This window comes from Mytilus trossulus, chromosome 11, assembly GCF_036588685.1.
Source record: "Mytilus trossulus isolate FHL-02 chromosome 11, PNRI_Mtr1.1.1.hap1, whole genome shotgun sequence".
NCBI classification, from domain to species: Eukaryota; Metazoa; Mollusca; class Bivalvia; order Mytilida; family Mytilidae; genus Mytilus; species Mytilus trossulus.
Genome location: NC_086383.1, coordinates 56,836,341 through 56,861,300, shown reverse-complemented (window position 1 = coordinate 56,861,300; position 24,960 = coordinate 56,836,341). Strand labels below are relative to the sequence as shown.

At 32.4% G+C, this 24,960-nt stretch overlaps 1 protein-coding gene across 1 annotated transcript; it reads left to right on the top strand.

Moving 5' to 3' along the window:
- Positions 1–14,706: 14,706 nt before the first annotated feature.
- LOC134690493 (uncharacterized) lies at positions 14,707–24,494 on the top strand. Its single transcript, XM_063550467.1, has 5 exons — positions 14,707–14,931; positions 18,309–18,450; positions 20,352–20,488; positions 21,850–22,027; positions 23,210–24,494. The coding sequence occupies exons 1-5, from the start codon at positions 14,729–14,731 to the stop codon at positions 23,804–23,806; spliced, it is 1,257 nt and encodes a 418-aa protein (XP_063406537.1). The 5' UTR covers positions 14,707–14,728; the 3' UTR covers positions 23,807–24,494.
- The last annotated feature ends 466 nt before the right edge of the window (positions 24,495–24,960 follow it).

The window sequence follows — 24,960 nt, the reverse complement described above, 5'->3', positions numbered from 1 at the left end:
AAGTTCACAAATAATACAGGATGGTCTTGAATAATAGATTCTAAGTACTGACGTTGTTTATCATCTTAATAACGTGTTATAGTGTTCCTTCTATTTGTCTTTGTGTATTTTTTACCTTTACTATTTAGTCCTTTTTTGGTAATATCCTTTTGGCGTGGATCGGTATTTGTAATCTATACACTAATTTGTTCTGTTTGACATTGAAGTAAATGATGATTGATATTTTTTATCTGGTAAAAGGGAAATAATCCAATTTGAACGATCTTCCATAACATTTAAGAAGTATTGAACTCAAAACGTCTAATAGTGGTGATAGTTCCATTAATAAGTATAACGTATTTTTTGCACATCACATTATCGATTCGAATGGTTGAACTTTTTTATGCATTATTTGTGTATAAACATCAATTTTGGTCCTTATTTTCAATTATCTATTAGTTTTTAGCTTAATTTACTCTGGCTGCAACACCTGATCTAGAACACCTTTTGTTCGTATGGATTAATACAAAAACCTTGGCAACTTTTCGTTATTCCACATTGGATCAAATGTTACGGCACAGTTTTTTCTATTGCTGTTTAGTTAAAAAAAAATGAGCAAAATCATCGTATCTTGACAACATCTTCAAATGAACAAACTTTAGAGCATAAAGTATACCATCATTAATATATTTGCTTAACCTAGAAGCATAAGTGTTATAAGTCTTTTGAAAAAGACAGATCTAAGAATCACAATGATTTTGTTTATCTTGATTGATAAAGTTGAAAAGCAAAGCCATATTTTGTCAGGAGGCAAATAAGATTCCCAACAAATAAAATTCTTTGAACATGACAACATTAGCCACACAGATCCACCCCCTAATTGAACTAAAAAGCACCCCAAAGTTGACGCCTTCGCGTATAGAAAATAATCACGTTATCTGAATGATTTCATTTTGAGGTGGTCGAGAAAAAGGGAAAATATATTAGCTCGATTGCAGCTATATTACTTTTAAAATGTTAAGTTTATATAACTTAAGAACAAGAAAAACACACCACATCACATCTAGTTTGTTTGTGATTATATAAGTTTATGAAAAACCACTCGCGGTATGTCAATGGTTTATAATATGCGGTTGTATAAGTTTGGCACATCTCAGTTACATTTAGATTATTTGGGCCCGCCCTCTCTGTCATGGTCTATAGACTATTTTGCATAGTTAACATGTTGTTGTTCGTGATTTTGTCAGTTTACGGGGAACCATTAGTTAAATATAGGTAAATGTTGTTTGGCATGCAAATGCATAAGCACTGGCACAATTTGCTTCCATGGAAATTAGTTGGCTCCTCATCCTTAGTCATGATCTATTGACTTTGAAAATTTTCTATAGTTTACATGTTAAAGTTTGTGATAAGATTAGTTTCATGTCGATGGAAATTATATGGCTCAGTCCTGTCGTCATGGTTTACTTTAAAAACTTTTGCAGATTTTACAAGTTAAAGTTTGATTTTAGACTAATTAAAAGGGAACCACTTATTAAAAGTCAATGGTATATTTTTATGCAATTCAATAATCATTGCATGTTCATGGAGGTTATTTGGCCTTGCACCTTCAGCCGTGATTCATAGACTTTTAATATTTTGCATAGTTGATATGTTTGCATATTGCAATTTATACCTCAATATTTGCATTTACAATCAAAATAGCAAAAGCGAGACATACTTCCGTGTCAACAGTTTATTAATGCAAACCATACATTATTTAACAATGCCTTAATGACGTACTATTAAAATTTTGAGAAACAAGCCTAAAACAAAGAAACATACATACTTTTTCAAACAAATTTCAGTATATTTCTACGTGGAATTTGGCACTAGAATTTGCTATTTTGAAGTCATTTTGATAAAAAAAAATATAAATTTTAAACGTTTTTGTAAATTCATCGAAGGACGTCACTAATCAAAATAAGATATGTAACAGACAATTAAGGGAGATAACTCTGTAAAGTCAGCTAAACGTTTTAATTACGTTGTGTTGGAAAAGGAATATAAAGCTTCTCAAAGATCAAAACTGGTGTTTGTCAAACTGCTATATAACCAGTGTAATTTTTCTGACAAAACGGTTGGTTCAAAATATTTGAAATTTTTATAGTTTTGTTAAAGAGCCAAAGTAAATACTTTGACGAAATTTTATGAAAATTAAACGGGCCAAATTGATTTTAGTGAAAGTGTTGGGTACCACCTTAACAACCTTAGTTCCAACATAATATTTACTTTGGTTATGCATATCTTTGTCTTACATTTTTGTATAAATACTTATAATAATTGTTTGTCAAATTCAGTCAAGCTTGCGGTTTTGGGCTATCGTCATGCATTCAAAACTTGATCTACTGTTTAGAATTTGAAATAATAATGAAAGCTTTGAAACTATTGTATTATTTAAAAACTGACATACCTTTTGAAATCGTCCCATTGTGAAACACATTCTGGCGATGTGGGCACTTCGTCTTGGGTTTTAAAATAAAGGCAACCTGTCGTATGAATTTACGAGTGCACACACGTGCACTCTCCCGAAAGAAATACGGTCTTCAAATAAAGAGCGTATATTTTATGTATATATTTCAAAATCTATATCGAGTATTAGAATACAAATAGTTAACTTTTTAACAATGTTAAGATTTCAAAGCATAAATATAGTGGAGGAGGGATTGCTAACCCTTCCGGAGTACATGCTATCACATCAGTTTTTGGTCGTGATCATGTTTTGCTAAGTGTTAAGTTGGTTTTTTTTAGTGTTTTGCGGACCTGCTTTTCTTTTCTGCTTCTTTTGTTTTTTGCCATGGTGTTGACAGTTTTTCTTCGTCCTATGTATTTTGAATGTCCTAATGGCATCTTCCGCCTCTCTTGATAGTTATATAATAAGTTTTAGGTCAGAATTGTTTAGACTATCCCAAATTCCCCTATTATTTCATATAGAAAAAACACATTTAAAAAAATAATTTCAGGTCCGACTTTGATGAAATTTTCAGTGTTAAACTCATAAATGTATACAGGTGTTTTAATACATATTACTTAATAGTTTTATTACATGTCATTACGGAGATAATTATTTGTATACAAATGTGGAAATTAAGAGTGATTTTTTCCTAGATAATGATATGAAATTCACATTTTGCTTCAAACAGTGATTTCCGCAAAAAAAAATCATAAGTATACTTCATAATTATCACAAGAAACTGCAGACATTTCTGTATTTCATGGAAGAGGTAAATCATTCGCTTCCGACAAGCAATATTTTAAGTGGAAATTTTATTAAAAAAGTGTTTTAGATCAAATGATAGGGGAATTTCCGATAGGTGAAACTATTTTGTCATAAGACTATATATTTTTGTCCTATAAAATGTAATTAATAATAAATAGACAAAATAGTAGGAACATTCAAATTGTCTCCATTCAATGGATATTTCTAACATAGCATTATGAAAATTAATTTAAAAAATTGGTATAAATCATTCATGTTGTCATGCAGACGCGTGTTTGTGAACTCTTACAATCACGTAAGATAATACTTTAAAAGTTTGTGTATTTCAGTTTGTGTGTTTGCCAAACTTATGAAATTAAAAAGCAAGAACAAAAACCCTTTTCTATTATAATCATAATTTCTAGAAGTTAGTTGTTTGTTCCTTATTCCTTTGAATTCCAAAAGGGACAAAAACACCTCCAGTTTTTGGTTAGGCTCGTATTGCTTAGTCTTTGGTTTTCTGTGTTGTGTTTTGTATGCAGTTGTTTGTCAGTTGATCTTTTTCTTTTTTAGCCATGGCGTTTTCAGTTTATTTCGACTTAGAAGAAACTTTACTGCAGGTGAATTATTCCCCGAGGGCAACATTAACTTGGTAGCTTTATGCATGATGATAATAAATAATGCAAAGAACAAACCGACTAGGACGTCGCCCGGGTTACCAAGGTCCTCTTTTGCTGCACGGAACAGTGTAGCATTTGATTTGCGTGTTCCACGGAATATCCTCCGGGATACCCCTGATTTGACGTATGTTCAGCCTGAAGGTAATTACTACTTTAACAATTCAGATACTTTTCATAAATTAAAACCATGTTGCGTTGATATTTTCGACTGTTTAAAGACACCTGCTACAAGTGAATCAACACCTATCATTTCTTCTAGTAAACATAAAAAAGGAAAAAGGAGCACGTGTAAGACATGTAATATGTTAATCACGACTCCTGATTTTACCAGTAACTTAACAGGAAAAACGTATTATACTGAATCTTTCGAGCCTCTTGACTGTTCCACGGACAATGTCGTGTACGGAATTGAATGTACTTTGTGTGGACTACTTTTTTGTTGGTGACAAACTTTGCGTAAAAGGATTAATCAACAGTGGTCTGAGAATAGAGATCCGCAATTTAGGGTTCTTTATAACTATTTTAATCAACCGAACCATGATCCTTCTTTATCTATGAAAGTACTCATCATCGAGAAAATGTATCACCACACCAATAGCCCTGTACTAAGTTCTCCTTTCCAAAAAGATAGACAAAATTTCTGGATAAGGGAACTAGGTACTGCAATGCCATATGGTTGCAATGATAATGTCAAAGGAGTAGGAAAGTTGTCATGTCCAGCCTGCAGTGATGTTAATGTAATGAGCTTATTTAATACTACCTTACGACACCAACGTAGTCTTGTGCAAAACATTACCATTGGCCTAATGTAAAAAAAAGTCTTCCAAATCTAGATCGCCTTCTGGGAGCTTTGATGACCTTCTTTCACATCTTCGTCATTCGCTAGGGTTACATTACATTAGAACTATTATTTTTTTCTCTGTCTGTTAAATGTTTGAGAGATTGTGCAATTGACAAAGGATGTATAAATACATTTTCTCCAATATACAGACTTGTCAGTCTAACATGAGGAAAAGAGGAAATTCCTTCCTGTTCACTTTACCAGTAGAGGAATTGATGCAATCAACATCAGCAACGTTCTACATCACAAGGAGGTAACATCTAAAATTCCAATTTATTTTCAAAATCAGTCTGTTCCTATTATATCCAACAGTTACACCAAAACCATTGCACCCAAAGTATTTAACTATAAACAAGCATTGCAGGACCTTGATTTAGAACAATACCTTAAAAAAAAACCTCTGACATGTGACTGTTCCCACTCGCCATATAATTATAGCCCCTCCGGCCATGTTATTAATGGGGATCTAAACATAATTCAACATGAAAATATCCGAAAGGTGATTTCTCATGGTCCTAAGTTTAGAGAACCCCAACACATCAATTGGAACCATAACTTCAAAATAATTATGGATTCCATTCAGGACTACGCCAGAGCATGGGCTAAACAAGAAGAAGTTGACCTGGAAACTTTGTCAGAATGGGACACAAACAGGTTTCTGATAAAACGTCGCATTCATAAGTTGAAAAACTGTGTGAATGATCGACCAAAGTCAGTTTTCAGAGACAAAGAGGCTGTGAAATGTCTATCATCTCTTCATGATAAGTATGTTGTTGTTCCTGCAGACAAAGCTTTAAATAATATTGTCTTTGTATGTAATTCGTACTACTACGAGTGTCTTGTAAAAGAATTAGGAATAAAAGAGCACTCAGGTAATCCAACAAAAACATATCATTTGACATGGATGAGATTTTGGCTAATCATAAGTCCTTCATGGCTTCAATGAACATTACATTGAACAACAAATCGGAGGACTTTCCTTGATTGTATTGGATAGCTTAGCTTCTTCACATAATTCCGTACAAACAACGGTACATTGCCGGCTCATCTGCATGTTCGACTAAAGAATTGTCCATTAGTTTGACAAAAATTCTGTCCGCAGTGAAATAGGGTCTTCAGAAATACTTTGAAAGTGTTAACTCGCATAGTGGTATTAACCATATGTGGATTCTAAAAAACTCTAAAGAACTTCTGGATAATTTTAAATCTCGATCTTTTTCTGAAATGAGTTCTATCAAAACTTTTGATTTTTCAACCCTGTATGCCACCATTCCCCATATGAAATTGAAAAATCGTCTAAAAGAAATAATCCAAAATGCTTCAACATAAAAATGATAGCATACACTATAAATTTATTACTTTGGGATACCATACAGCATATTTTGTTAACAGTGAACAAAAGGAGAAAACATGCTACAAACAGGAACAAGTGATCAGTATGTTGGAGTTTATTATTGACAACATATTTGTTGAATTTGGAGGTAGACTTTTTCAACAAATTGTCGGCATTCCTATGGGAACGAACTGTTCGCCTCTCCTTGCCGACCTCTTCTTATTTTCATATGAATCGGAGTTCCTTCAGACACTTGTCAAAAACAAGAAGATCAAAGAAGCCAGGTTATTTAATTTCACATTCAGATATATTGATGATGTTCTTTCCATTAACAATCCGAACTTTTCTGATTTGGTTCCATTAATATAGCCCCCAGAAATAGAAATTAAAGAAACAACAGACACGGCTTCCTTTGCCTCATGTTAAGACTTATACCTCGAATTTGACATACACAGTCATCTCAGTACCAAAATCTATGACAAACGAGACGATTTTGATTTTGAAATTATCAATTTCCCCCACCCTATTAGCAATATAAAATTGAGAATGAAAATGGGAAATGTGTCAAAGAGACACCAGCCCTACCATAGAACAGACAACAGCAGAAGGTCACCAATAGGTCTTCAATGCAGCGAGATACTCCCGCACCCGGAGGCGTCCTTCAGTTGGCCCCTAAACAAATATCTATACTGGTTCAGTGATAATGGACGTCATACTAAACTCCGAAATATACACAAGAAACTAAAATTAAAAATCATACAAGACTAACAAAGGCCAGAGGCTCCTGACTTGGGACAGGCGTAAAAATATACCAACTTCACCTGCATATGGGATATACATTTCCCGACTTATTCGGTATTCAAGAGCTTGCAGCTCCTACTCAGACTTTGTAAAACGTCACCAGTGTCTGAGCAGAAAGTTGATGAACCAGGGGTATGTCAAAGAACGTCTCGTAATTTTTCTAAAAAAAAGTTCATCGGAAAGTACCAAGACCTTGTTGATAAATATTCCGTATCAACTTCACAAATAATACACGATGGTCTTGAAGTATAGATTCTTGGTACTGACGTTGTTTATCATCTTAATAACGTGTTATGGTATTCTTTTATTTGTCTTTATGAATATTACTTTTACTATTTAGTCTGTTTTTGGTGATATCCATTTGACGTGACTCTGTACTTTTACATCCCGTCATTGTGTTATTATTTTATGATAATTTTTGTATTGTTGTCTTTTATTTTTGCCAATGTGCTTTGTCTATATGCCTTTTTGTGTTTCTTTTATACATATGAATGTATGATGTGGCTCTGTACTTATACATCTCGTCATTGTGTTTTTGTGCGATTGTAAATTTTTGTATTCTTGTCTTTCATTTTTGCTAATATGCTTTGTCTATATGCATTTTGTGTGCTTCATTGTTAAATATTTGTTTGTTTTTATAGTGATTAAGATAATAACACAAAGTTGACTGCTATACCCCTATTTTTGACTATTTACCTATTATGTCGTTGTCTATATAATGGAATTTGATACGACTGTCATACAAGTGAGAGGTTTAGCTAGCTAGAAAACAAGGTTTAATCCACCATTTTCTATATAAGAAAATGCCTGTACCAAGTCAGGAATATGACAGTTGTTATCCTTTCGTTTGCAGTGTTTGAGCTTTTGATTTTGACATTTGATTAGGGACTTTTGAATTTTCCTCAGAGTTCAGTATTTTTGTGATTTTACTTTTTAATGTGCCTCTGGTATTTTTTGCCTCTCTTTTATTCCAATATCTGATTATAAGCAAACCAAACATTGTTTCCGATAAAATTTGAATTTTTAATATAGCTCAAAGTGAATAGATACCTTTGCATGTTAATCTTTTGTGTTCGGTTGCCGAACCGCTGCGTGTCTTTAACTGATTATCTTATTCAAATATTTCAAGATTTGACCTTCTCCTTCCCTTTTTTATTATGTAACCGTTCCATATTATTAATAGTTTATTGGTCCGTTACTTATTAAGTGACATGAACAAAACTATGCTTCTGTGATTTAACTCTTCCGTTTAAACGATTAATCAAAACGAATAAATAAAATTAAGAATGGAAATTGGGAATGTGTCAAAGAGACAATAACCCGACCAAAGGGCAGAAAACAGCCGAAGACCTTCAATGGGTCTTCAACACAGCGAGAAAATCCCGCACCCGGAGGCGGGCTTCAGCTGCCCCCTAAACAAAATGTGTACTAATTCAGTGAAAATTGACGTCACACTAAACCCAAAAACATATAAATTAACTAAAATTAAAAAAAACATACAAGACTAACAAAGGCCAGAGACTCCTGACTTGGGACAGGAGCAAAATTGCGGCGGGGTTAAACTTTTTTTGTGAGATCTCAACCATCCCCCTATACTTCTAGCCAATGTAGAATAAACAAACACACAGCAATACGCACAGTAAAATTCAGTTCAAAAGAAGTCCGAGTCCATGTATAATGATACATAAATTAACAAAGGACTACTAGCAGTTACTAACATGCCAGCTCCAGACCTCAATTAAACTGATTAAAGATTATGCCTTCATCATATGAAAGTCAGGCACAATCCCTCCCGTTAGGGGTTAAGTATAATACAATCATAAAAAATATGAGAAGAACGTTACCCGTATCATGCCAACTACTGGTTTTAGAATGAATGTGTTTATTTCCGATGCAAAGACCCTATGAGTGAATCTATATTAATACCAAAATATGCCATCTTTAATGACCTGACAACGGTATCGTAACTATATCCCTTCTGAAACATATTATGCATTAGTGGGTTAATGGCATGATAAAACATATAGAAGAGGTTTTGCTTTTAAGATTAGAACTATTGAAAAATAATTAAGACAAAAAACACAATGTTAAAAATAAGAAAGGTCTACGCTGTGGAGTGTTAAGGAAATTATTTTACACAATCACATCTGATCGAAATGCACATGCATTTTTACACAAGCAAGGGTCACATGAGTTAAAAATTAAAGTCACTTTAACTTCTCAAGTCTCGTATTGAGGAATGGGGAACGTGTATGTTTTATACACAATCACGTCTTATCGAAATGCGAACATTCATTGAATTTATTATCCAGTCTGCAGACGGTGTAATAAACATCAGCTTTTTCAGTTGTCCTTTTCGGCCTATGAAACCTATTCATTTGATTAAATGGTTGATACTAGTATGTTATCGTCTTACATGTGGCTGAAATGTTTGATACAAAGGTTGAAAAGGGACTGCAAGGGTTTTTTTTCTCTATAAGACAACTGGAGATGGAAATCTGTATGCTTTAATCGCCAGTCATCAAATCTGATGTTCATCTGAGTAGTCAGTACTTTGATGTACAGTGAAACCTGATTAAACCGAACCCTGAATAAATCGGAAACCTGTCTAATCCAAACTTGTTCTGAAGACCAATCATATCACATCTTATGCATTGTGAACCTGATGAAACCGAATATTTGCCGAACAAAATCTCAAGTCCCGAAAGGGTTCGGTTAAGTCAGGTTTTACTGTATGTATTTTTAACCTAGATTCATGATGCATGTCTCTACAACAAATGGCATGCATTCCGTAATAGTTTTTTACGCAGTTTACAAAATGACATTTCAAATATGAGTTTAATCCGGTACATTCCTTCTAGTCATGTAATTTTAATGATTATATGAATGAAAATTTACAGAGCAGAACTTCTTAAGAACTTAAATTTGATGTACTTGCCAGCAATAAAAAGAAGCCAAAATAAAGTGTTTTCTGTAATAAGTGTGTATACCTTCTTCGCAAATGGTCGCATCGACAATTAAACATTATTCAATCGCTTCTATGTGAAATTAAAGGAAAGGTCTAAAAAAAACCAGCTTCAATTTATAAAGTAAGTAATATTTTAAATCAACAATGCAAACATTTATTACGACTCATTCGGACTTCTAGAATAAATATATAATATTGTTCTTTTCTGTAAAAATATTCTAGGATATTTTGAGGAATCGGACTTCATGGTGGTATCAGACTACCAATTCAAAACCCTTATATAATAAACCAAATTTTTCCTGAATTGTACATGTATCACCCTTCTTTGTACAAATGTTTAACCAATGTTTAAAATCTTGTAGTGAAACAAGACCGTTCGGAAGTCAACTACTATTAAAAACAACCTCTATTTTTCTGGAAATCTTAAAATAAGTATACTATGGAGCGCATTTATCCTTATTTTTTAATGAACAATCAAGAATAAGTAAACTTTGGTCCAAAAAGGTCTAAATATATGTCTCTTCACCAACAGTTTCATTTGTGCACATTTGTTTGTTGGTTTAAGTAAACAATGAGATCAAAGGCACTATTTTTGTCGGAGAAGAGCTAGTTTTGGAAATGTTCTAAATTGGAGTGGGTAGTTATATAAATTTAATTGGTGGTGTGACATCTTATAGTGCATCCCAAATGTTCACATTAAGCGTTTTATAATATCGAACTGGGATATGTTCATTTTCTGTAAAAAAAAATTCTCCTTACAAATGCTAAATTATTCGAAACAATAATGTGTTTTAACCCCCAGGTATAGATTGTCCTAGCCGTATTTATTTGGCACAATTTTTCGGAATTTAGTTTTGATTTTTAATGCTCTCCTACTTATATTTGACTTGGCCTTCCAACTGTTCTGATTGGAGCGCAACTTATGAGTTTCTTGAATACGAAATGTGTTTTTACATGCAAATTTTATCTTTCATACAAATAACTTTTTTTAAATCATTTATTAGAGTCAAAATTTGACTCCAATATTAAAGATAAATCGTCAACGAAAAAAACACTATTCGAAAATAAAAGGGGGGTCGTAAACAACGTTCAGCCCGGTAAAATGTTCAGACAAATGATATATGTAGACATCATAATTAAACCATCAAATCAAATTATCAAAAAGATATTTAAATGTATAAACATATATTTATGTATGAAAAAAAGCGGCAATTTAAAATTGCAATTGCTCAAAATTTGTACTCGGACCAAATTCGATATATTGCAATTTGAAGCAAACCGTATCTTTTTATCATACTTTTAACCGTCCTGTCTTTTAGTAAATAGATAAATGCAACTATTTGTTTTAATGGGTCATATCTCTTGTAGTATTAATGCTACTTGTGTCATTGTTTCGATATTCTAAAATAGTTTAACGAGTTCTACATGCAACTTTTTTGTTGCATAAAATTCCAAAATCCCAATTATGTTATACACATTAGAGAATTGGGCAAAATACCAATTACGTAATACGCAATAGAGAATTATGTGTTTTATGGTAATCTTTTTTCAAATGTATTTACATATATTTCATACTCCGACTGCCCTGAATAAAAACTCGTTTATGATTGACGTAATCATCAAAAGCGAAAATTTAAAAAGATCCATGTGAGGCTTTATATTACTTATAATGGTATTTCAAACACAGTGCCGTATAATCTGTAAAATTCTGTTTGTATTTGGTTTCTGTAACTTTAATACGTTTTTAAGATCCATCGGTACACATTTCAGTTGTAGAATATTCAAGTATGTTATTGTGAAATGTATTTAGGTAGATTTTTCAAACAAGTGTTTTATATCGAGTCAGTAACACAACTTACATCCCAGCTCCTTTCTTCTACCAGGGGTGATCTGAGCCGGATCACCCCTACCAGATCACCATAGCTTGAGTTTCTTTGTTCTGCATGCTTTCCTTTGTTATATAACATTTTGGCGGAAATGTCAAATCCACAACAAAAATATTTAGACGGAAAAGAATAATTGTTTAAAATTATGTAGAAAAAATCAAGTGTCTATTCTGGAAATCGAACTCAAGACCTTCAGCGTATAGACCCACGATTACTTTATTCCCCCACAATTCATACCCCTACACCAGGACGACTGGATAGAACCTCTCAGATAAATTAACAGATTTAAACATTGTATCCGGGGCTCATAAAGGGTATATACTATATAGTAATATATAAAATATATTATAATGATTGTGTGGCGTTCATAACTAGATGTTATGAAGCGTAAATGTTTTTTTTTAAATAGTCTAGAACAGTTTGGATGTAAAATAGTTATCCCATTAGGACTTGGTTTGTCAGTGTAAGATTACCCTCCGGCCCCCGGCCATCGAGGTGATCTTACACTGACACACCGCGTCCTCATGGGATACCTATTACGGATTGACAAGAAAAACGCATTACAAATTTTAATTTTCAGAGTATGAAAATAGATAGGTAGTGCATTGAGGTCCTCGAATTTTCATATCATTTTATATTAAAAATGACAACCCATTTAGATACGACATGTTTAATATACACAATTTAACAACTGATGAGGTCTACAATCTTGGTCAGGCTCGTGGGCATGAAACGGGATCTAGTTAGGTTTCCTTGTTATCTCGAGTAAACGAACAAAAAAGTAACAAAAAAGAACGAAAATTAAAATCTGCATAGGGAAAAAAACTTAACCCTATATAACCGGTTTTATAGATTATAAAAACACATCCACCAGCAAAACAACAATATGTTATACTTTATGAAACTTATTTAAGTAAGCGTTTAATTAGCTGATATGAAATCAGGCCGTTTGTGACATTGTCGCATATAAATGGAATGATGAAGAAAAAAAACATGGAAATATATTGTGTTAAGGGTAAATGGATTAAAACATGTCGATATTATTTGTGTGATGTGCGACATGACACCCAAACCTTCGGCGAGTTAATGAAAACTGTGTTACATATTTTTAGGTCAACTGCACATCAAAATCTTAAAAAGGTCAAATAAAGTACAAAGTTGAAAAGAATTGAAGACCAAATATTAGAAAAGGTGTTAACAAATACAGCTAAGGTAATCTATTCCTGGGGTAGAAAATCTTAGAACTTCAAAAAATCCAAAGTTTTGTAATCAATTAATTTCGAATTATGACCATATCAATAACAATTCATGCCAACACAAAAGTGCTCACTATTGACCTTAATAACACAAGCATCCGAAGTTCAATTCAAATATCAGCTTAATGTTTATAATTGAACATTTTATAGCATTGTACTTTCACATTTATGATTTCGTACTGAAATTTACTAAACAAATTGAAATCATCCCGGATCAAGAACTATGATTTAGACTGTAATTGTCGAATGATATGAATCTAATTACTTACATGCATAACATATTTACAAAAATCACGATCTATATTTCACGTCGAATGATATGAACGGAAGAGTATATAACCGCTTTCACTCATTATTAAAGTGAATCACTGGGTCTTGTATAACGTTAGTAAAGTACAGTGGACCTTTCCTTTAACTTTAAATTCATAATAACTGTACCTTTAAGGTGGTATGGGAGTCTAAAATAAAAATGATAGAATTTATTCATACTTTGTCAAAATGTAGTATCTTTTGATACATGTTCAAAAATATTATAAAAATGATAGGTCACCGTGCATTTTCTCAAGCTACAGGTTGTGACAAAATGACAAATTTTGTATGGATTATACAGGAACAAACGACATTTTGTGAATAGAAACTAAACAAAATGATAGAATTGTAAAATAAATTAGGAAAAGATTGCTTTCAGACAATGCTTTGAGAATATCAAAAGAAAAGATGGGGTCACCGTAGGTATTTTCCGACTAAAAGACAAAATAGGAAAATTTCATGTAGAGTCCTTCAGAAAATGCACTGTTTTAGAGTTACCTCCCCTTAAATTGCCAATTTAAAAATATTCAAAAACACCCAAAAATAATCTACACTTGTAAAAATATTAATATTTCTAGGGTATATTCTTATAAATTGGTTCTTTTAAATGAAAATTCACATTAAATATCTGCATTCCTGCGTCAAATTTTGCTAACTTGATAGAAAATATAGACCTTAGATTCTCTGTTTTTTTACAATCCAAGATGGCGAAAGACACCCAATGCCACCTTAAGCAAGAGACGATAATAGTTTTCCGATTTTTATTTTTAAACCAAAATTATCAAAAATATAGGATTTAAGGATGTTCGCTCTTCTGTTTTAAAAAAACAAGCTTTGTAAAAGACTGTTATAAATTAATAGTATATACATAACGGTTCTTAAAAAGCAGAAGAAACGGTAGGTATGTGTATTTGTTTTAAAGATACAATCAATCGAAAATTTGGCGGAAATGATTCTCTCTAGAGATTTTTTATATTTGACATTGACACCTATTTTCAGGTATGAGAAAATACAAGGATTTTATAAGAATTTAAAAAATGGCTTTTAAGCTATATGTAATAAAATTAAGAAAAGTTAAGTAGAGGTTAGCGGGAAATTTTTTCTATTGGCAAATATATATTATAAATATTATCAAATTACAAATTTTAGCTTTAAAATATTTGTTTTTTCTACTTCAGCATAATGCTGCTTCATATACTTAAATTATACAATTTAACAAACAATTAGTTAAATCCGGTCAATAAAATAAATCGTGTTATTTAACAGGACGTATGGGCGTGTTTGTTTTCTCTATGAACAAATTCCTTTATCCAATTACCAAGAATATTTTTTAATCCATAATCCAGGTATCGTATAAAAAAGGCTACCCATCATAGTATCCAGCATTGATACAACAAGTTATTTGTACACTTATAAGGTACGAAGTGTGTGAACAAAATGTCTGATATAAAGCGAATCGGTATAATTGGAGCAGGACTACATGGTATTTCAGCACTTCGACGGCTTTCCCAAAATAAAGACTTCAAACTGAAATGTTTTGAGAGAAATTTTGATTTAGGAGGAATATGGTTGTATACAGATCAAACAAAAGAAGACATCTATGGACGACCAATTACCAGTCCCATTTACCATAATCTAAGGTAAGTTCCCATCAGGGCAATTCTAATATGCACTGTTGTAGTTTGTAATACATAGATGGAGCTCCCCAGAAGTGTGCAGACTTTAGATAACCCGACATAGTCTCTTCAATAAACGTTTAAATAAAAGACATTAATATATCATTGTAGCAAGATTTTTGAATATTGTCTTAATGAGTACTAAAATTAATATTATTGTCAATAGTTTTGCAAATAACTGAGCTTAAACTCCTATCTTTTTATTAACACGAGTGTGTCTGCATCCTACCGGTACTAATATTCCCGCATTCCTGCAGAAAGCCATACAATGTATTTTTTTACAATATACTTGACCAATATTTTTTGTAATTTCATAGGGATGTTTAATCGTTGATCGAAGCACATTTTGTATGAAGCGTGCAAACTGATAATAAATATCAGTAAAAAATGCATCTATATCCAATATGTTACAGTCTGACGTCGCGAAAAATAAAATTTTACGTCAGCGACGTTAGCGACGTTATTACCTCCCCTGTAACCATATTGTATGTCTTTAATGGTTTTAATAGTCTAAAGTTAGGGGATACAGTTTGAAGCATGCGTTATGAAAAATATTTAAAAAAGAAAAAAAACGTCAGTAACATCATACGTTAGTATAGAGCTATTTTTTTCGATATGAGACTGTAAAACATCGAATTTTAGATATGATTCCTATGGTTATGTTATTAGATGAGACCTCAACATCTGAAAAAAATCTATTGATTCTTATTTGAATCAATTGATGAATATTGTGGATATTCGAACATTACATTTTTTTTTTTTTAATTGAAATTATTATTAGGGTAACTATTATGCCAATTTAGAACTCGAAACAATCTTCATGTACTGGGAAAGCAGTATGTGTCACAGGCACTTGTCTCTGAATCTCTGTAAAAATACCCATATACTTTAATATAATACAAGATACCTAACTCATATATTTGAGAAATGTCACCACTGATGGAATAGGAAAATTTAAGTTTAAAATAGAAACTCGTAACTCATTAAACATACCTCAAATAACACTTATTAGATTTTTTTCACGGTATCTTTTAAAAATTTACAAATTTACTAGCTGGATGATAAGTTCTATTCAGAGAAAAACTAACAGCTTTTTGGGAAATACTTTGTATAACTAATCATTCGCTGCGAGATTAACATTTCAATTAAGCTGTGAGAAGACGAAGTATATGGGTAATTGTTTGTCGGAGACAAGTGCCAGTGGTCTGTGTTCGTACCGGTTGACAATTAAGACAAAAATATGGTGTTGGAATGACGTTAATACTACAAGGAAGTTTTAAGAATGACATTATACATTCTTGTACATTCAGGTCCTTGCGCTCCAGTGAGTCAAATAGTAAACAATCCTATAATTACCACGTTTAAGCTTGAGGCCTCCTCTAAAGATTTTAATGAATTTATTATGTAGTGGCAATCACAACTACACAAAAATTAGTCAAATACTGTTTTATGTCGGCTTCAAGTAAGTTTCAACTAGTCTTTTAGTACTTTAAATAGTTCCCTCACTTTCAAAGAACTAATCATAACTTTTGTAATAAAGCATACGATAATAATCGAATTATATAGTTTTGGAGTGTAAAATATTCTTTGGATGATTTATATAAATACGTGCTTTTTATGGTACTTTCAATTCACTTGAGTTGACAGTAAAGTTTCTCTACTCTTTACACTACACCTACAATCTTATCAAACACAGATTTTATTTTCAAGTCAATTGTCTTTTGGAAAACCTGAAGGCAAATGTATATGATGCAACCTATATAAAGCCTTCCGTACTGTAAAAAGATGAAAATGCTAGACATGCTTATTGAAAGTTTGATGAAATGATCAAGTGTAACTTTTCTATGTATGTGTCTGCTAAAACGTTTATCAACTTTTAATTTTCCTTTTATTGACGATGATGTTTCTTTGGTTCCATTTTACGGTGTTTTTGTTAGATGTATTTCTATTTGTATCCATCTGATGAGTAAAGCCTTTTCAACTGATTTGTGTAGTTCGTTCTTATGTTGTACTGTTGTACTACTTTCCCAGGTTAGGGGAGGGTTGGGTCCCGCTAACATGTGTAAGCCCGCCACATTCTGTATGTATGTGTCTGTCCCAAGTCAGGAGCCTGTAATTCAGTGGTTGTCGTTTGTTGATGTGTTACATCAATTTTTTTTTGTTCATTTTTTTGTACATAAATTAGGCCGTTAGTTTTCTCGTTTGAATTGTTTTACATTTGTCATTTCGGGGCCTTTTTATATGCGTAATTGGCTTTGCTCATTGTTGAAGGCTGTATGGTGTCCTATAGTTTTTAATTTCTGAGTCATTTGGTCTGTTGTGAAGGGTTGTCTCACATTGCAATCGTACCACATCTTCTATGGAAGGGTTGAGCAATCGAAAACATAGTGATCCCAGCTACATTCTATATGTGCCTGATCGTAGTCAGGTGCCTGTTCTCAGTAGTTGTCGTTGGTTTACAATATGGTTTTTCGTTTAATGTTTTATACATAAGTCATGCCGTTGGTTTTCTCGTTTGACCGGTTTTACATTTTGTCATGTCGGGGCTATTTATAGCTTATTATACTGTTTGTATTTTGCTCTGTGTGTTCGGCCATCCGATGACCTAATTCAAACATGGAAATATTTGTGTTTGTGTTATTTTCGACTATTTCACTATCATGTTAAATAAAGGCAACAGTAGTATACTGCTGTTCGAAATTCATAAATCGATTGAGAAAAAAACAAATCCGGGTTACAAACTAAAACTGAGGGAAACACGTCAAATATAAGAAGAGAACTATGATACAACAGAAACACAACATTAAAATGTAACACTCAGAGAAACGAACTATAATATAACAATGGCCATTTTCCTGACTTGGTACAGGACATTTTAATAAAAAAAAATGATGGGTTGAACCTGTTTTTGTAGCATGCCAAACCTCCCGCTTTTATGGCAATGTTAAATATAACATTAAAATGACAACATTATATATCAGTAAAAGTATTCCACGCGCTAATAGTTTGTAGAAAGTAACCATATTGGTATTAAGGTCGAACTTATGGTCAGATTCCTGAATAAAACCCCAGTACAGAAGGGTCAATGCAATCAAACCGCAAAAATAACAACCCGCGCAAATTGTAGTGTACAATATAGTTGCTTACATCTCCGCCATGTTTGCCTATGGTGGATAGTTTTCTCCTTGGCAATCGTACCACTTCCGCTTATTATTTCCACTGGTACTGTTATTATTACCTTGTTTCCTTTCTATTTTTCAAAAGGGGAGGGGTGCAAAAGTAGATCATGAATTTCTTTAAGTACAGTCTTTTTACACATATATTACTCTTATCTGTTGTAGGACAGTTTCCCCAGGACCACTGATGGAAATTGACGATCATCCATTAGATAAATATGGGTTACCTTGCTTTATGACTCATCAGCAGGTTTTACAGTATCTTAACGGAATTGCTGATGATAGTGATATTAGGAAATTTATCAAGGTGAAATAAAGACGTAAATATGTGATTAAGATTGTATAAACGGTTTCTGGACGGGATAGGTTTAATCACAACCGGGTTAAACAGAGGGATTCCAAATAAGGATATAACTGTATTTCGATCATTGTAAGCCTGGCCTATGTTAAATGTATGAGTTTTACCTAACAACGCGTAGCGAAGCAAGTTAAACGTATTTTGCTACAGTAGAATAAAATTTTACAAAGACTAAGATAGAAATACAATACAATTATCTCTATTGTAATGCAAAATGAACAATCTTCTTATTTTTATATTATATAAACGAACAATGAATTTATCCATGATGCTTTAGATTCTGAAATGGCCAATTGAAGTTTCATATGCATGTCATATTAATATGTTTTCTTGCTGATTATAGTTGCAGTCAATGGATTGACAGTTTTAAAAACTCTTTAAAGATACCAGGGGCCGTGTGAATGAAAGTATCCTAGGATATGTCCTAAGATAGGTCTTAGGACATTATTTAGGATGGTCTTAGGACGTGTCTGAGACATGTCTTATGGTGTAAAACAAAGCTGTCTTAGGACAGTCCTAACTACGATGGTCCTAGGACCATCCTAACACATTTATTTAATTGAAAATATATGTAGAGATTTGTATGACATAGATTAGATTGTATTTTAGAACTTATATGTAAAGAGAGAGAGGATGACTCTAATATAGAAAACAATTAACGCAAAATAAAAGTTAAAGTTTTTACGGAATACAAATAAATAGGTTATTTAATATGATAAAAGATATAAATGAATTTAATATGAAAATAAAAGTAAATGGTCACAAAACCTTGTGATATTCGTGTTGCAATTTAAGTACATAAACTGGTTTTGTTCTTAGGTCCACTCGATTTCATTACATGTATCGAATCAGAATTAGGTTAAAAGTAAACTTTTTCCCATATTTGAATTATTAAAAATATCAGTGTTGCTTATGATGATAGTATTGTTTAGGCTTCAAAAAAGGCAGCACGAAATAATTTATTATAATACAATTAATTCTTTAACAAACATTAAATTTTTATATTTTTTTTTTATTAATTTTATATAATGATAGTTTAATATTGTATTAGTATTTTTAGTATTGAGTTTATGCCATATTTGTTGTTTTTATTACGTTTGAGGACGATGTAACCTTTAGGACTATCCTAAGACACCTAATTGTATATCCTAACTTTAGGACCAAATTTAGGACGTGTCTTATTTTAGGAGACTTTCGTTAACACGACTTAGGACTAAGACGTGTCCTAAGACCATCCTAAGACATGTCTTAGTCCTAGGACAGCTTCGTTGACACGGCCCCAGACTTATAAGTTGGTACGCCATAAGCGCTTTTCGTCAATGTAAAACATTGTATGAACATGGTAAGTTTCAAAGTTAGAAAACCTAATGAGCACAAAGTATTGAAACTACAAAGGGGTCTTTAAAAACACCACAATTGCATCGCCAACCGGCAATTATGCTAAAGACTTCGTCATATTTAATGAAGAATTAAAAGAAGCTTGCTTTGTTCGTTAAGTTTAATTTCCGTTATATACTAGTAGATGATATCGTCTCACTAAATATACAAAATTTGTTGGCTACTTTGAACATATCTATCCAATCGAGCTGGAAATAAAGAATACCACAGATACGGTTAAGTTGTCTTCATATTTTGACTAACATCTAGAAATTGACAAATTGGATCGGGTTATAACAAAACTTTACCACACAATGGATGGTTTTCGCTTCTCAATTTTGAACTTTGTTTTAAAGTTAATTCACAGCTTGTATATTTTGTTGTACAAACATTAACTTATAGAAAATGCATAAAATTAAATTTTTGCATCTATGATAATATAAACAATTTTTTGTTTTTATATCCCAAAATAGTTTAACACGGAGGTTAAAGAAGTCAGACCCATTGATTTGTCAGCAAAAGATACAAAATGGACAATAACGTACGGTGACATCAGATATAAAAAAGACATTCACACAGAGGAATTCGATGCTGTTGTGGTGTGCAATGGGTCAGTAATTATTAATAAAAGCGTTAATGGAATAATTTGATATTTTCATAGAAATAAATAGCTTGGTAACTGCTGATCGCTTCCATATACACCGCGATTTTTTACCTTAATTCTTTATGGATTTACGGGATTTGAACAGCGATTAACAAGTATAGCCTGTTACTTGGTCATTTCGTTTATGATTACTTTAATGAGCTTCTATTCCAAGTGAAGATTTATTGCTTCTTACAAATCAAAATAAAGCTCAATATACGTTTTGAATTTTATCAAGTATTTAATTTCATTATACATACAAATAATCACTTTAAGCTGCAAAGCACCTTAAAATCAAAGAGTAGCACCTTACTACGAACAAAAAACTGGATTTATACATATAGGTTAAAATATACGATTTGAAGAACATTATTTTTTCCCCTGAAGTTTACCTTACTAGCTATAGAAAATATAAAACTAGATGAAAACAAACAATAATACACTGCATATCAAACCATCTGTTTCTTTTCAATATGTATGTGCCAACAAAAGTATGAAAACGAAAGAAGATGTGCCTTTTTTAATTGGAGCACTGTTGCGTCAGCTAGATCTTTATTTATCGTTTCAGAATCTAATACATTCTGGGTAGTACTTTCGAAAGCGTACACAAACACGTTGTTGATAAATAAACAACGTCATAAACAATGGATTCTCTATATACTCAGTCAATGTCGTAACGTTATAACCGTTTGTGGTGTACGATCAATAAAACTACCTATTACCCTTCATATTCTGAAACGGTGAATTGCTTTATAACTATTTGATGATATTCGTTTACTTTAACAATTACTATAATGAATTTATTGCTATTTTCTTCAATTTTATTTTGATCTTTTTGTGTGATAATTTCCATATCAAGCTACTAAACTGAGAATATGTGTTTCTCAGTAGAAAAAAAGTGAAAGAATAGATAGCATTATAAGCGAACGTCCTTGATGTCATAGCAATAAACAAATTATCTGTTGTCTTTCAACTCGAAAAAGTTTTGCAGCTACATCTGATTTCAACGCAATTCGTCGTTTCAGAATCTAATGCATCCTGGGTAATATTTTCAAAAATGTACACCAAAACGTCGTGATTGGTTAAAAATTTCATAAACAATGGAAATTCAACCAATGACGTGACGGTATAATCATTTTGGTGTACGAACAATGGAATTACCCATAGTTCTTTAGATTCTGAAACGGCCAATTGCCAATCGATGAAATAGTAAATGAGAAACTCCCTCTCGTTTTCAAAGCCAAAGATAATCTATAATTATCACCCTAATAAGTGTGCATGTTATTGTCAAGTGTTAGTTAATTGAAATTTTGTATATTTGTTGGCAGAAATTGTTCAGTGCCAAAATATCCGGACGTAGAAAATGAGGAGGAATTTCAAGGACTTTTACTACATAGTATGTGGTACCGTAGACCAGAAAATTTTGTAGACATGAAGGTTGCCTTACTTGGCTGTCGGTATACAGGGATAGATCTTTCCTTTGAGCTTACAAAGTTTGCTAAGAAAGTAAGTTTTTATCTTGTGTGTATGGTTTTTGTTCACGCCCTCCTTAAAAAGATAGAGAAAACCAAACGTGATATAAATAACCATCATACCAATAAAAACATCAATCACATTAAGCAACGCGAACCTCACCACAACACTAAGGGTGAACTCAGAAACCCAACCTATCAAACACCAGTATATTTAAAAGATGACAACACAATGGCTGCATCAATCTAAAGTAGTTTACATGTGTTGGGATTTCTTCGAAACTATTCGCTTTTAAGCAGACTTGCAAAAATCATTTATTATAGAGAAAAGAAAGACTGCTTTACATGATTAAACTGCTAGAAAAAATCATGCAATTGGTATCATACATTAAGCATAAATTAATCTATCGATCTCTAAACACTAAAATCAATATATCGTTCACATTCGTGTTGCATATTAGATACAGCGTTTTTACTGTTCTTAATAGTTGTTCCGTAAAAACAAAGTCAAGAATAGATACCAGGCTTATAGTTTTTGTACACTCGCGTTTCGTCTAAAGAAGACTCATCAGTGACGCTCGAATAAAAAAAGTTTAAAAAACCCCATAAAGTACGAAGTTGAGGTGCATTGCGAAACAGTACACATCATTCCGATGTTTTCTATATTTTCATTTAGCATACAATAAAGTTTGAAAATCATGCACATTGTAATAAATGGTGTCATTCACGGCAAAGAATTGTTGATTGAATTATACTTCTGTAAAAAGATATTTTGCAAAACGTTCTACAAAGAACCTTTTTCAACTTGTTTATGACATGGATATAATGATAAAAAATAAAATAACAAAATACCAAACTCGAAGGAATATTTAAAACGGAAAGTCCCTTATCAAATGGCAACATCAAAAGCTCAAACACATCAAACGAATAGAAAACAACTTGCATCTTTCAGACTTGGTACAGGCATTTACTTATGTAGAAAATGATGGATTAAACCTGTTTTTTTAGCAAGCGAAACCTCTCACTTGTTAAGCAAGAGAAGACACAAGGGATGAGATACCCACACAGAACACTATTTCTAAATAAATAAAACCTTGATATGTCTTTTAAACGTCGAATTAAATTCTCTTCTTACAACGGAGATCTATTATGGTATTATTTACTCTTCGTTTCAACAGTACACATATTCATGTTTAAATCAGCTTTTGTTTTGCAGGTTTATCTTTGTCATAAATGGACAAAAGCACCAACAATTCTACCAGATAACATAATAGAGAAACGTTCATCGTTTAAGAGGTTCACTAAATCATCCATCATTCTAGAAAATGGCGAAGAACTGGACGTCGATGCTGTTATCTATTGCACTGGATATGTACAAGAGTTCAAATTCTTACCTGAAGGAATAGTCAAGATCGGGAAAAATGGCGACGTCAGTAATTTCTTTAAATACATATTTCCACCTGAGTGGCGCACACTGTTTTTCCTGGGGTTACCACGGCAGGTGTCTTTTTTCAAGATGAGTGATCATGAAGCGCTATTTGTTCGTTCGGTGTTAGAAAACAAAGCAAAATTACCGAATGATGAAGAAATGCGAAAGATTATTGAATATGACGGCGCAAATCGACGAATCACTTGCCACAATCAGTTTGATTGGGATGAAGAACTTTCCCAGTACGCTGGTACTTTTCAACCGTATCCACCAGTAATGAAGAACATGTGGGCACAATATTTTCAGTCTTGGTCAAATGATTATAAAAACTGTAAGAACATTACGTACAAAGTTCTTGGACACGATTCATTCAGCACAGAGTAAAAATATATTTGTCCGATAATTCTTTCACTTCCTATAAAGAATAACGACAATTATACATCGAATATTGTTACAATAATGTAATGGTCAACCTTCCCGCTACTAATACATAAAACTGTCGTCTTAAATAAACTATTTTTCTCAAGAGACGTTTTAATTTGACTTCTATAAATACTTCTAGATCCCTTGTATACTGGTCATACATTTGGTAATTTAATCTTCCCTCAGCTGATTAATCAGTATTCTGAAGCAGATCAACATCAGTTACGTCATCACTTTGCAAACACAGGTTACCATGCAAATTGTCTCCAAATAGTCTTAAATATCGTGCATGGAGTTAGAGGAAAGACAATAAATTTCATGAAATAAAACCAAACATAGTAAAAACAGTTAAAGAATATAATATGTATGAAATATCAATGTGTTATCTGTTTTGGTCAAGCTAAAATAACCCACAAGTATCTTTTAATTAATAGAATTCAACCGCAATGTATCCCTTTTGATTTCAAGTTTACCATAAAACATGTTTTAACTGAATGTATTTCTTTTTCCGATATTCGAAGGAAACATTTCAATGTAAATAATTTTTATAATCTATCTGATATTATCCCAGTTAAAACAATTGTTTCATTTTAAATAGAAATTGGTTTATATTCCAAAATATAAACAAAGTGTATTAGTTTAAACTGATTTAGATTTTGTACCAGTTTATCTTATTGTTGAGTTGCATGTGAACTAATAAATATTCTTTCGTTAACGCATGTTTTTTTTTCTTTTTTGCTATCACACTTCGGCGGGTCAATTGTAGCACCAGTATTGATTTCACCAGTAGGATTGTTTTAAAATATCTGAAATCCTTTTTATAATCAAAATAATACAGGTTTATGTGTGTTCTCTGTGGTACTGGCAACGTTGTTTCTTCACATGTGGAGAAGATAAGCTTACCTTTCTGAAGCCACCGAGATCATCCCTGATATTTTGTTGGGTTTCTGTTTCTCAGTCTTTAGTTTCTATGTAGTGTGATGTAGAATGCTGTTTGTCTTTTCTTCGTTTTTCGTTCTTTTGCCATGGTGGTTGTCGGTTTTTATTCGACTTATTAATTTTGATTGTAACTTCAGTATTTTCTGCCTATTTTTTTAGAAAATATTAAGCGTTTA

What these genes read in the sequence shown, in the direction of transcription:
- LOC134690493 (XM_063550467.1), top strand. Translation starts at nt 14,729, where the DNA reads ATGTCTGATATAAAGCGAATCGGTATAATTGGAGCAGGACTACATGGT. An exon ending in ATATTAGGAAATTTATCAAG is followed by an intron (nt 18,451 to 20,351) that starts GTGAAATAAAGA and finishes ATCCCAAAATAG; the next exon opens with TTTAACACGGAGGTTAAAGA. An exon ending in GCTGTTGTGGTGTGCAATGG is followed by an intron (nt 20,489 to 21,849) that starts GTCAGTAATTAT and finishes ATTTGTTGGCAG; the next exon opens with AAATTGTTCAGTGCCAAAAT.